We start from the raw sequence: 14,950 nt of genomic DNA, 5'->3' as shown, positions 1-14,950 counted from the left end.
CTCAGGAAATCTGAATTAGGAAATGTTGGTACAGCAAATATGTGACCTTGGATAAATCATAACCTCTTTCTGCGCCTCTCTTTGTGCATTTGCACAAGTAAGAAGTTGGCTATGGGACTTGTAAGGATCTTTTGGCTTCAACAGTATGTAACCATATAGATCATTTATCTGAGTCCTAAGTTTTTTGTTCAAATCTATGCTTTATATCAGAGAATCATGAAGAATAAATTATTGCCATAATTAAATGGTGAAATAAATGGTGTATTTATATATTTAAATTTCAGTGCGGGGGGCCGGGTGGCTCAGTTGGTTAAGCATCTGACTTGGTTTCAGCTCAGGTCATGCTCTCACAGTTCTCTGAGTTTGAGCCCTGTGTAGGGCTCTGTGCTGGCAGCTTACAGCCTGCTTGGGATTCTCTTTCCTTGTCTCTCTGCCTCTTTCCCTGCTTGTGCTGTTTCTGTCTCTCTCAAATAAATAAACATACTTATGAATAAATAAATAAATAAATAAATAAATAAATAAATTTCAGTGCCATCTATTTTCTGTTTACCAAATATTCCTTTCTTTCTCATTACTACAAAAAATTTAGTAATTCCCATGGACACTAATACAGAAGTGACAGATTTTATCCTGATGGATCTGACCAATACTCCAAAACTTCAGATTCCACTTTTTATTGTGTTCACCCCTCATTTACTTCATCAGTGTTTGGGGGAACCTGGGGATGATCATACTGATCCTACTGGACTCCCATTGCCACTCTGTCATGTACTTTTTCCTCAGTAACCTGTCTCTGGTGGACTTTGGTTACTCTACAGCTGTCACTCCCAGGGTCATGGCTGGATTCCTTATAGGAGACCAGGTCATCTCCTATAATGCGTGTGCTGCTCAAACGTTCTCTTCTGCAGCCTTTGCAACTGTGGAACGTTATCTCTTATCCTCAGCGGCCCGTGACCTCTATGCAGCAGTGTGAAGCCCCTCCATCCCACCACCACCATGACGATGAGCGTGTGTGCTCTTCTGGCCATGGGTTGCTACATCTGTAGTCTCCTGAATGCATCCATTCAGGTTGGGAATACGTTCAGTCTTTCTTTCTGTAAGTCCAATGTGGTCCATCACTTTTTCCTGTGATATTCCAGCAGTCATGGCTCTCTCTTGCTTTGATAAACACATTAGTAAGGTCGTTCTTGTGTATGTGTCAAGCTTTAATGTCTTTTTGCTCTTCTCGTTATAATCCTATCCTACCTATTCATATTTATAACCAGCTTGAAGATGCAGTCAGCTCAGGGGCACCAAAAGGCTTTGTCCACCTGGGCTTCCCACCTCACTACAGTCTCCATCTTTTATGGGACAGTCATCTTTATGTATTTACAGCCCAGTTCCGGCCATCCCGTGGACACAGACAAAATGGCATCCGTGTTCTACACTGTGCTCATCCCCATGCTGAACCCTGTGGTCTACAGCCTGAGGAACAAAGAGGTCAAGAATGCTTTCAAGAAAGTTTTGGAAAAGGCAAAATCATCTCTCATACTGGGATTTTAATATTATATTATGCACAATAATCTAGTTTCATTTCTCTCGGTTTATCCCATTCATATTTTTAAGACTTACCCTGCATTTAATTCCTCATGTTATATCCCTAACACTTGAAAAGCCTGCTGTCTTGTAAAAATAAAGTATGTCTAACATATAATACTTGAACTAGTATGGCTCAAAAAAAGCCATGAAAAGCCAGGGGTCCTGCTTCTCAAAACACTTACTAATGGCTTTTGTTTTATTCGCTTGTTCCACATGCATTTTGTTTACCACGTGCCTGTGTAAACATACATGTAAATCAGTGGGAAAAACGAGTCTATGAGCAGAGACACATACACACATCCTCTATGACTCTGAGGACATATACACATGACAGTGGTAAATTTGGCAGAGGTAAACGAAGTGTCAGTGGTTTTGAATAAAATGATTTTAAATAATTTGGGGGTTAGAATATAAATTTGTGTCTAATAATATTTGTTTCTTTTGCTGAATTCCTGTTGTAAAATCTTAACTGAAGAAAAAGTACGTAATTCTAAATAGAAGTATTTTCTTTGTTGGCACATTTTATTGAAAGACACATAGATATCGCATTTAAATGGAGTCGTATTGGGGCGCCTGGGTGGCTCAGTCAGTTAAATGTCCAACTTCAGCTCGGGTCATGATCTCACAGTTGATGGGTTTGAGCCCTGCGTCAGGTTCTGTGCTGACAGCTCAGAGCCGGGAGCCTGCTTTGGATTCTGTGTCTCCCTCTCTCTCTGCCCCTCCTCTGCCTATGCTCTGTCTCTCTCTGCCTCTCAAAAACAAATAAAAATGTTAACAATTTTAAAAGAATAAAAAGAGTTATATTTCTGTCTTGACTGAGTCATTCTGTAGAGTCAACATATTCACATTACACTTTTTAAAAGGACAAAAGATCTAGACCACACACACAAAAAATGGAGGGAAATAAACACATTTTCCGTTATTCACATGTAACCTCAAACTCTCATAATGCTAAAAAAATGAACAGAGACTATCAAGAATGCACACTTTTCTGTCTAAAAATGCTTTGAAATGGCTAATGTTTCCTATTTTTCATACTGCAGTGTTGTTAGGTCATCTCTTGTCCCTCTCCCAGACTTCTCCCTCACTTCATCCACAGTGATTTCCTTGGTATTTCTGGACAACTCAAATACACTTCCACCTCAGGGTCTTTGTACTTGCTGTTCCTTCTGAAAGAAATCTTCTCTTAGTCCATTCAGGGTCTCCTTAATCTTAGAGGCCTTCTCTGCCTACCTTTAAAAATTCGTCACTTTCTCCTTCCCGCATACACCAACTTCTCACCCTGCGTTATTCTTTGTCACCCTTACAAACACTTGCCTGTTGTATAGTTATCGGCCTTTTACTTTGTGAACTATCTCTCCTAACTAGAACCTAACTCCATAAGAACAGTGACTTTATCCGTTGTATTTACCACATGATCACCAATACCAAAATGAGTATGTGACTCGTTGTAGATTCTCAATAAATAATTATCTAACAAATGAATAAATTGAGTCCAATTGGACCATATGTTAGGTCCTTGAGTCTTTGGGAATTCTCTGTAGCAACTGTCTAGATATGCTCCTAGAGCATTTCCTGTATTATAGCTTATTTTCCACTTTGCTGAAATATTTTCATCTACGTTCTCACTCAGTGCTTGCAGCCGTCACTTTTGGCATGATCGCCTGGAAATCTCAACAGCTGTGTGACCTCAAACCATTTTATAATTTTTACACAGAAGTATGGCTTGCAAGGTGTCAAGGAAGCACAAGATAAATGCTATTTAGTAAATTACAGAAATACATTAAGAGGAGATTATATAAAATTTGCTACATGATTTAATTTGGAAAATTACTTCATGCACTCTGGAACATACACCTAACTGAAATGGTTCAAAATATCCTTATAGAAGATAAACCAGAAAATAACTGTCAGTAATAAACATAACGTACTTTCAAAGTCCCAAAGTAATGCGCAACATTTATGCATTTAATTTGTCCCACAGGGAGCCCCATTCTATACCGAAGCTACCTCTGGGAATGTGCACTCATGGCTCCATTTTTTGGTCTCTGTCTAATTACAGGCTGCAACATCTCCATATTTGTAAAATTTTTCTTCAATGTACAGAAATGTCATGCTACTACTTGTGGGACAGTGTAGCCTATTACAAGACTCACTTTTTTTCTTTATAGGGATGTTTCTCTTGTTGAAATCTAATTATTTGAATGTATAATTTTTTTAGAGTTACAGAAAGTCTTCAAAGATGGTGTGGAATGTCCCCATATGACCCATTGTAGGCTGAAAATAGCTAAATCATATATTCAGGGGAAAAAAGAAATACCAAGTAATGACAACTGTGCATACCCACTCAATACATGTGGCGAGGTCCCCGTAGGTAGTTTAATTGCTTCTTCCGTAGGAAGGTGGGATGAAGAGCCATAGATGCTCTTGAAAGAGCTTCCCCTGAGCCCCATATCTTAATAACTCATTTTTGGTGCCCTTATATCAGCCTCTGAAATAGCAACAACAGTCCACATAGCATCATTCTAGAGAGATCAGATTGCACACTGGGCTCCATGATCATCCTACATTCATCTGAATGTCAGTGGGCATCATTGCCCTCAGGCCTTCTCCTTCCCTGAAGAGTTGCTGTCAGCCTGCAACCATGACCAAGGAACGCACCTCAAGACAAAAGTTGTATTGAGTGGCTTTAAAATGGTAGCCCCTTACTGAGTTATTTTATAGACCTTCCCTTATTTGCTATTTACAGACACAATTCTGTAAAATATGTGGGAGAAGTATTTTTACTATGTTTATTTTACAAATAAGGAGAAGGTAAGTGACTTCTCCAAGGGCACAGCATGAATCAATGGTAGATTCAGAATCTGAGCCCAGGTTCCTCGGTCCTTGTTGGTGTGTTTTAGTTCATTTTTTGCTGCCTTGGAGAACTTGGAAACTTTTGACCGCTACCGAACATATAGCTTCTCTACAGTTTGTGTGGGTTATTTCTTGGATGATTTTCTCATGAATTTCACACTCACTATTGAGGACTGACTGTCTCTTCTCTTCAAGGAGCAAGGTAAGCCACTATATTCCATATACATTATTAGTGAAAAGTGTAATTCACACAAAAGGAGTATGAAAGCTAAACATGCTATGAGTTGTTTGAGCAGAGAAATTGATGTTTTGAAACATTTTTTCTAAAATAGTAAGTTGAAGCTGGAGTATAAATTCAAAATTCCATTAGCAGGGGATTTAATGATACTTATAAAATACCCTGTGGCTTCCCTTAAAAAAATAAGATAGTTGATGCTCTACTTGAGTATATGGTAATTTCATTTTGTTCACTATCAGATGGTCTCTCATTGGAGGTGAAAGAAAGTGTGAAGTGACTCTTCTTTAAGCTACAAAGGGAATTGAGTGATTTAGTAAGATCAAACTGCAGTGTAACCTTTTCTCCCTAATCTCATCCTTATTGTTATTGCCACCTTTAAATATTCCAAGTGAAGGAGTTAAAAGTGCACAGATTCTGGTTAGGTCAAAACTGAGTTTCAAACTTGAATCTTTTTCATACTAGTGATATCATTGTAAAATATCACATAATTCCTCAAATCCCTAATTCCTTCAATGGTAAAATTAAAATAATACTATCCATTGTACACACACACACACACACACACACACACTCTAATACACATATTTATATGTAAATCCCTTAACATTAGACCAGGATCATTCTGAAGTACAAATTATTAATGAAATAATGCACGTGGTATTTATACATTTCAATGTCATTAGAATTTCTTTTTGTTTTCTCCTTTATTTCTCTTTAACAGGACATCTCATAATTCCCTGATCACATTGATGGATAACAGGACAGAAGAGACACAATTCATCCTGGTGGGACTAACCAGTGACCCAGAACTGCTGATCCCCCTTTTTATCATGTTCACCCTCATCTACCTCATCAATGTGGTTGGGAACCTGGGGATGATGGCGCTGATTCTCTTGGACTCTCGTCTCCACACTCCCATGTACTTTTTCCTCAGTAACCTGTCTCTGGTGGATCTTTGTTACTCTACAGCTGTCACTCCCAAGGTCATGGCTGGATTACTTATGGGAGACAAGGTCATCTCCTACAATGCATGTGCTGCTCAGATGTTCTTTTTTGTAGCATTTGCCACTGTGGAAAATTACCTCTTGGCCTCAATGGCCTATGACCGCTACACAGCAGTGTGCAGACCCCTCCATTATACCACCACCTTGACCACAGGTGTGTGTGCTTCTCTAGCTATAGGCTCCTACATCTGTGGTTTTCTGAATGCCTCTTTCCATGTTGGGGACATATTCAGTCTGTCTTTATGTAAGTCCAATCTGATCCATCACTTTTTCTGTGATGTTCCAGCTGTCATGGCTCTCTCTTGCTTTGATAAACACGTTAGTGAACTGGTTCTTGTTTTTATGTCAAGCTTTAATGCCCTTTTTGCTCTTCTGGTTATATTGATTTCCTACCTATTCATATTTATATCCATCTTGAAGATGCAGTCAGCTCAGGGGCACCAAAAGGCTTTGTCCACCTGCGCTTCCCACCTCACTACAGTCTCCATCTTCTACGGGACAGTCATCTTTATGTACTTACAGCCCAGTTCCAGCCATTCCATGGACACAGACAAAATGGCTTCCGTGTTCTATTCTATGGTCATCCCCATGCTGAATCCTGTGGTCTATAGCCTGAGAAACAAAGAGGTCAAGTGTGCATTCAAGAAGGTGGTGGAGAAGGCAAATTTTTCTACAGGATTGGGAATTTAACATTACAGCGTGCATAACCTTGTTTAATTCCACTCAGACTTTCCCCATGCAATGAGCTACTTTTTAAGACCCATGCTGCATTTAAACTTCTGAAGCGACATCCTTCTCTCTTCAAAAGTCTATTGTTTGGCAAAAAGAAAACATATTCAGGGATGCCAGATGGCTCAGTTGGTTAAGTGTTTGACTTTGGCTCAGGTGATCATCTCACGGTTCGTGAGTTTGAGCCCTGTCTCAGGCCCTCTGCTGTCAGCACAGAGCCTGTTTGCGTTTCTCACTCTTCTGCTTCTCTCTCTCTGCCCTTCCCCTGCTGGCTCTCTCTCTCTCTCTCTCTCTCAGGCAGTCTCTCTCTCTCAAAATAAATAAATAAACTTTAAAAAAAACATGTTCAGAAATGTAATTCCTGAATGGGAATGTTAATAAAAACATTAAAAATTTGGGGACCCACTTGTCAAACTTGACTAATGATATTTGAATTATTCGCTTGTTGTACTTATATTTTTTTCTACCCAACGCAAACATACATGTTAAGTAGGGTTCAAAACAAGCCCAAGAACAAAGCACATGTATATGCCCCATATAGGCACATACACATTGGAGTAGAAATTTTGTCAGAGGTAAATGGAGTGTGACAAGTTTTGAATAAAAATAATTTAAGTAGTTAATTGAGGTATTAAATATAAAGTCATATTTAATTGTAATTATTTCTTTTATTGAACAACTGTTTTAAGATTCTGAGTAGAAGCAGAATCATGTACTTTTAAATGAAAGTATGTACTGTTTTGGCACATTTCATTGGGAGGTACATACATATCAAATCTAAATGAATCCCTGTCTTGACTGAGTCATTTTGCAGAATCAACAAGTTCACATTATAATTTTCAAAAAGACAAAAGAATCACCTAAATTCTATAACTTACCTTAGGGTTCTGTCTTGGTGGTATATACGCTATGGCTTTAGGCAAATGTATAAAGAATTGAATCTGTCATTGTAGCATCATACAGGGTGTTTTCACTGCTCTAAAAATCACCTGTTCTCTGCCTAGTCATCCTCCCCACCCCCACCCCCAAACCACTGGCAACTGCTGATCTTTCAGGTGTCTCCATGGTTCTGCCTTTACCAGAGTTTAATATAGTTGGAATCATATAGTTGGAAACCAGCCTTCTCAGATTGGCTTCTTTCATGCGGTAGTATGCATTTAAAATTCCTCCATGTCTTTCCTTTCATTTATCCATTAACCTAATGAAAGACATCTTGGTTGCTGCCAGTTTGGGCAATCATGAATGAAGGTGCTGTAAACATTCGTGTGCAAGTTGTTGTGTGAACATAAGTTTTCAACTCGTTTGGGTAAATACCAATAACGATGATCGCTGCATCATATGGTGAGAGTATGTTTAGGTTTTTAACAAATGTCCACACTGTCCTCCAAAGTGGCTGTCCCACTTTTCATTTTGACCAGCAATGAATGAAAGTTCCTTTTGCTCCGCCGCCACTGATGTTTTTGGTGTTCTGGATTTTGGCCATTTTTAATAGGTGTATAGTGAGATCTATTGGTGTTTTAATTTGCATTTCTCTGATGACATATGATGTGGATCATCTCTTAAAATGCTTACTTACCATCTGTATATCTTCTTTGTTGAAGTGTCTGTTAAAGCTTTGGCCCATTTAAAAATCCAGTTGTTTGTTTTCTTATTAAGTTTTAAGAGTCCCTTTTATATTTGGCATAATAGTCCTTTACCAGATGTGTCCTTTGCAAGTATTTTCTCCCAGTTTGTAGATTGTTCTCCCATTCTCTTGACATTGTTCGTCACAGAGCAAAAGTTTTTAACATTGGTGAAGTCCAGTATATTAATTATTTCTTTTCTTATATGTGTTTCCAAAGTGAGCACTAATTATTTCTTTTATGAATTATGACTTTATTGTTGTATCTACAGAGTACTCACCATACCCAAGGACATCTAGGTTTTTTCCCCTATGTTATCCTCTAGGAATTTTAGTTTCACATTTTGCATTTTGGCCTGTGATCCATTTTGACTTAATTTTTGTGTGGGGTGTAAGTAAAGTAGGTTTCTAGATTCAGTTTTGCATGTGGTTGTCAAGTTGTTCCAGCACTATTTGTTGAAAATTATATTTTCAAAGCAAAAAAGACAGGATGGGAATGCAAGCTGGTGCAGCCACTCTGTAAAACAGTATGGAGGTGCCTCAAAAAACTAAAAATAGAACTACCCTATGACCCAGCATTTGGACTACTAGGTATTTATCCACGGGATACAGGTGTGCTGTTTTGAAGGGGCACATGCACCCCCATGTTTATAGCAGCACTATCAACAATAGCCAAAGTATGGAAAGAGCCCAACTGTCCATCAGTGGATGAATGGATAAAGATGATGTGGTATATATATATATATATATATATATATATATATATATATATATACAAAGGAGTATTACTCAGCAATCAAAAAGAATGAAATCTTGCCATTTGCAACTACGTGGATGGAACTGGAGGGTATTATGCTAAGTGAAATTAGTCAGGCAGAGAAAGACAAAAATCATATGACTTCACTCATATGAGGACTTTAAGAGACAAAACAGATGAACATAAAGGAAGGAAAACAAAAAGAATATAAAAACAGGGAGGGGGACAAAACAGAAGAGACTCATAAATATGAAGAAAAAACTGAGGGTTACTGGAGGGGGTGTGGAGGGGGGATGGGCTAAATGGGTAAGGGGCACTAAGTAATCTACTCCTGAAATAATTGTTTCACTATATGCTAACTAATTTGGATGTAAATTTTTAAAAATAAGAAATAAAATTTAAAAAAAAGAAATGTACTAGAGCCTCAAAGACAAGAGCTACGGTATGATTAGTTTTCAATAAATATACTTGCATGTACATCAATATATTAGAATTCTCTAGTTATCCAAGAATTTGACTTGGAGAACATTCTGCTCACTCCAGGTTTGCTCCCCACTATAAAATACAACTTTTAAATCATAAATATTAATCAGGCCCCATATCAAGAACCCCAAAATATTTTAAAATAATGTTATGAATAAATATGCTTTTATCCTTTAAAAAAAAAAAAGAAAGAAAACATAAGCAGTAAGCTCCTTGACATCAGTCTTAGTGATGTTCCTTTGGATCTGACTCCAAAGGGAAGGGGAACAAAAGTAAAAATAAACAAACAGAAATATACCAAACTAAAAAGCTCTGAAAAGTGAAAGAAACCATCAACAAAGCAAAAAGCCAATGTACTGAATGAGAGAAGATATTTACAAATTATATATCTGAAAAAAGCTTAATATCCAAAGTACATAAAGAACTTATACAATTCAATGACAAAAAATAAACAGTTCAATCAAAAAATGGGCAGAAGATCTTAACAGACATTTTTCCAAAGAAGACATACAGATGGCCAACAGGCACATAAAATGATGCTCAACATCACAATCTTCAGGGAAAAGCAAACCCAAACCATAATTAAATAACATCTTTAGCTGTTAAATTGGCTTTATCAAAAAGACAAGAAACAACACATGTAGGTGAGGGTATGGAAAAAAGTGAACCACTTTTGTTTTGTGTATTGTTTACGGGAACGTAAATCGGTGCAGCTACTATGGAAAACAGTATGGAAGTTCTTCAACAAAATTAAAAATAGAACTACCATATGATCCCAGAATCCCACTACTGGTTATTTATCCTAACAAAACAAAAACACTATCCTGAAAAAAATCTTTTCATAACAGCGTTATTTACAATAGCCAAGATATGGAAACAACCTAAGTGTTCACCAATGGATAAATGGGTAAAGATGTGTGTGGGGTGTGTGTGTATGGATGTGTATGGATAATATGTAATTTATATATAATGGAATACTATTCAGCCATTAAAAAGCATGAAATTTTGCCATTTGCAACAATATGGATAGAACTTGCGGGTATTATTCTAAGTGAAATAAGACAGATAAAGACAAATACTGTATGATTTTATTTATATGTGGAATTTTTTCCCAATATATGAAGTTTATTGTCAAATTGGTTTCCATACAACACCCAGTGCTCATCCCAAAAGGTGCCCTCCTCAATACCCATCACCCACCCTCCCCTCCTTCCCACCCCCCATCAACCCTCAGTTTGTTCTCAGATTTTAAGAGTCTCTTATGCTTTTGCTTTCTCCCACTCTAACCTTTTTTTTTTTCCTTCCCCTCCCCCATGGGTTTCTGTTAAGTTTCTCAGGATCCACATAAGAGTGAAACCATATGGTATCTGTCTTTCTCAGTATGGCTTATTTCACTTAGCATCACACTCTCCAGTTCCATCCACGTTGCTACAAAGGGCCAGATTTCATTCTTTCTCATCGCCACGTAGTACTCCATTATGTATATAAACCACAATTTCTTTATCCATTCATCAGTTGATGGACATTTAGGCTCTTTCCATAATTTGGCTATTGTTGAGAGTGCTGCTATAAACATTGGGGTACAAGTGCCCCTATGCATCAGTACTCCTGTATCCCTTGGGTAAATTCCTAGCAGTGCTATTGCTGGGTCATAAGGTAGGTCTATTTTTAATTTTTTGAGGAACCTCCACACTGTTTTCCAGCGTGGCTGCACCAATTTGCATTCCCACCAACAGTGCAAGAGAGTTCCCGTTTCTCCACATCCTCTCCAGCATCTATAGTCTCCTGATTTCTTCATTTTGGCCACTCTGACTGACGTGAGGTGATATCTGAGTGTGGTTTTGATTTGTATTTCCCTGATGAGGAGCGACGTTGAGCATCTTTTCATGTGCCTGTTGGCCATCCGGATGTCTTCTTTAGAGAAGTGTTTATTTATGTTTTCTGCCCATTACTTCACTGGGTTATTTGTTTTTTGGGTGTGGAGTTTGGTGAGCTCTTTATAGATTTTGGATACTAGCCCTTTGTCCGATATGTCATTTGCAAATATCTTTTCCCATTCCGTTGGTTGCCTTTTAGTTTTGTTGGTTGTTTCCTTTGCTGTGCAGAAGCTTTTTATCTTCAGAAGGTCCCAGTAGTTCATTTTTGCTTTTAATTCCCTTGCCTTTGGGGATGTGTCAAGTAAGAAATTGCTACGGCTGAGGTCAGAGAGGTCTTTTCCTGCTTTCTCCTCTAGGGTTTTGATGGTTTCCTATCTCAGATTCAGGTCCTTTATCCATTTTGAGTTTATTTTTTGTGAATGGTGTGAGAAAGTGGTCTAGTTTCAACTTTCTGCATGTTGATGTCCAGTTCTCCCAGCACCATTTGTTAAAGAGACTGTCTTTTTTCCATTGGATGTTCTTTCCTGATTCGTCAAACATTAGTTGGCCATACGTTTGTGGGTCTAGTTCTGGGGTTTCTATTCTATTCCATTGGTCTATGTGTCTGTTTTTGTGCCAATACCATGCTGTCTTGATGATGACAGCTTTGTAGTAGAGGCTAAAGTCTGGGATTGTGATGCCTCCTGCTTTGGTCTTCTTCTTCAAAATTACTTTGGCTATTCAGGGCCTTTTGTGGTTCCATATGAATTTTAGGATTGCTTGTTCTAGTTTCGAGAAGAATGCTGGTGCAATTTTGATTGGGATTGCATTGAACTTTAACATTTTTTTTTTCAACTTTTTTTATTTTTATTTTTGGGACAGAGAGAGACAGAGCAGGAACGGGGGAGGGGCAGAGAGAGAGGGAGACACAGAATCGGAAACAGGCTCCAGGCTCCCAGCCATCAACCCAGAGCCTGACGCGGGGCTCGAACTCACAGACCGCGAGATCGTGACCTGGCTGAAGTCGGACGCCTAACCGACTGCGCCACCCAGGCGCCCCTGATTGGGATTGCATTGAATGTGTAGATAGCTTTGGGTAGTATTGACATTTTGACAATATTTATTCTTCCAATCCATGAGCAGGGAATGTCTTTCCATTTCTTTATATCTTCTTCAATTTCCTTCATAAGCTTTCTATAGTTTTCAGCATACAGATCTTTTACATCTTTGGTTAGATTTATTCCTAGGTATTTTATGTTTCTTGGTGCAATTGTGAATGGGATAAGTTTCTTTATTTGTCTTTCTGTTGCTTCATTATTAGTATATAAGAATGCAACTGATTTCTGTACATTGATTTTGTATCCTGCAACTTTGCTAAATTCATATATCAGTTCTAGCAGACTTCTGGTCGAGTCTATCGGATTTTCCATGTATAATATGTCATCTGCAAAAAGTGAAAGCTTGACTTCATCTTTGCCAATTTTGTTGCCTTTGATTTCCTTTTGTTGTCTGATTGCTGATGCTAGAACTTCCAACACTATGTTAAACAGCAGCGGTGAGAGTGGACATCCCTGTCGTGTTCCTGATCTCAGGGAAAAAGCTCTCAGTTTTTCCCCATTGAGGATGATGTTAGCTGTGGGCTTTTCATAAATGGCTTTTATGATCTTTAAGTATGTTCCTTCTATCCTGACTTTCTCAAGGGTTTTTATTAAGAAAGGGTGCTGAATTTTGTCAAAGGCCTTTTCTGCATCGATTGACAGGATCATATGGTTCTTATCTTTTCTTTTATTAATGTGATGTATCACGTTGATTGATTTGCGAATGTTGAACCAGCCCTGCATCCCAGGAATGAATCCCATTTGATCATGGTGAATAATTCTTTTTATATGCTCTTGAATTCGATTTGCTAGTATCTTATTGAGAATTTTTGCATCCATATTCATCAGGGATATTGGCCTGTAGTTCTCTTTTTTTACTTGGTCTCTGTCTGGTTTAGGAATCAAAGTAATACTGGCTTCATAGAATGAGTCTGGAAGTTTTCCTTCCCTTTCTATTTCTTGGAATGCTTGAGAAGGATAGGTATTTGTCGGGAGATTTTTGATGACTGATTCAATTTCTTCGCTGGTTATGGGTCTGTTCAAGCTTTCTGTTTCCTCCTGATTGAGTTTTGGAAGAGTGTGGGTGTTTAGGAATTTGTCCATTTCTTCCAGGTTGTCCAGTTTGTTGGCATATAATTTTTCATAGTATTCCCTGATAATTGCTTGTATGTCTGAGCGATTGATTGTAATAATTCCATTTTCACTCATGATTTTATCTATTTGGGTCATCTCCCTTTTCTTTTTGAGAAGCCTGGCTAGAGGTTTGTCAATTTTGTTTATTTTTTCAAAAAACCAACTCTTGGTTTCGTTGATCTGCTCTACAGTTTTTTTAGATTCTATATTGTTTATTTCTGCTCTGATCTTTATTATTTCTCTTCTTCTGCTGGGTTTAGGCTGTCTTTGCTGTTCTGCTTCTGTTTCCTTTAGGTGTGCTGTTAGATTTTGTATTTGGGATTTTTCTTGTTTCTTGAGATAGGCCTGGATTGCAATGTATTTTCCTCTCAGGACTGCCTTCGCTGCATCCCAAAGCTTTTGGACTGTTGTATTTTCATTTTCATTTGTTTCCATATATTTTTTAATTTCTTCTCTAATTGCCTAGTTGACCCATTCACTCTTTAGTAGGGTGTTCTTTAACCTCCATGCTTTTGGAGGTTTTCCAGACTTTTTCTTGTGGTTGATTTCAAGCTTCATAGCATTGTGGTCTGAAAGTATGCATGGTATGATTTCAATTCTTGTATACTTATGAAGGGCTGTTTTGTGACCCAGTATGTGATCTATCTTGGAGAATGTTCCATGTGCACTCGAGAAGAAAGTATATTCTGTTGCTTTGGGATGCAGAGTTCTAAATATATCTGTCAAGTCCATCTGATCCAATGTATCATTCAGGGCCCTTGTTTCTTTATTGACCGTGTGTCTAGATGATCTATCCATTTCTGTAAGTGGAGTGTTAAAGTCCCCTGCAATGACCACATTCTTATCAATAAGGTTGCTTATATTTGTGAGTAATTGTTTTATATATTTGGGGGCTCCCATATTCGGCACATAGAATTTATAATTGTTAGCTCTTCCTGATGGATAGACCCTGTAATTATTATATAATGCCCTTCTTCATCTCTTGTTACAGCCTTTAATTTAAAGTCTAGTTTGTCTGATATAAGTATGGCTACTCCAGCTTTCTTTTGACTTCCAGTGGCATGATAAATAGTTCTCCATCCCCTCACTCTCAATCTGAAGGTGTCCTCAGGTCTAAAATGAGTCTCTTGTAGACAGCAAATAGATGGGTCTTGTTTTTTTATCCATTTTGATACCCTATGTCTTTTGGTTGGCGCATTTAATCCATTTACATTCAGTGTTATTATAGAAAGATATGGGTTTAGAGTCATTGTGATGTCTGTAGGTTTCATGCTTGTAACGATGTCTCTGGTACTTTGTCTCACAGGATCCCCCTTAGGATCTCTTGTAGGGCTGGTTTCGTGGTGACAAATTCCTTCAGTTTTTGTTTGTTTGGGAAGACCTTTATCTCTCCTTCTATTCTACATGACAGACTTGCTGGATAAAGGATTCTCGGCTGCATATTTTTTCTGTTCATCACATTGAAGATCTCCTGCCATTCCTTTCTGGCCTGCCAAGTTTCAGTAGAGAGATCGGTCACGAGTCTTATAGGTCTCCCTTTATATGTTAGAGCACGTTTATCTCTAGCTGCTTTCAGAATTTTCTCTTTATCCTTGTA

General features: G+C 38.1%; 1 protein-coding gene and 1 pseudogene across 1 annotated transcript; both read left to right on the top strand.

Moving 5' to 3' along the window:
• Positions 1-594: 594 nt before the first annotated feature.
• Positions 595-1,942, top strand: LOC132661787 (olfactory receptor 5B2-like; annotated as a pseudogene).
• Positions 1,943-5,418: 3,476 nt separating this feature from the next.
• On the top strand, positions 5,419-6,366 carry LOC132661788 (olfactory receptor 5B2-like). Its single transcript, XM_060606728.2, has one exon. The coding sequence runs from the start codon at positions 5,422-5,424 to the stop codon at positions 6,364-6,366; it is 945 nt and encodes a 314-aa protein (XP_060462711.2). The 5' UTR covers positions 5,419-5,421.
• The last annotated feature ends 8,584 nt before the right edge of the window (positions 6,367-14,950 follow it).

This window comes from Panthera onca, chromosome D1 (assembly GCF_046562875.1).
Source record: "Panthera onca isolate mPanOnc1 chromosome D1, mPanOnc1 haplotype 2, whole genome shotgun sequence".
NCBI lineage: Eukaryota > Metazoa > Chordata > Mammalia > Carnivora > Felidae > Panthera > Panthera onca.
The sequence above is the reverse complement of the archived record's forward strand: the minus strand, read 5'-3'. Positions and strand labels throughout refer to the sequence as shown.

Coding starts and splice junctions, on each gene's coding strand:
- LOC132661788 (XM_060606728.2), top strand. CDS start 5,422: ATGGATAACAGGACAGAAGAGACACAATTCATCCTGGTGGGACTAACC.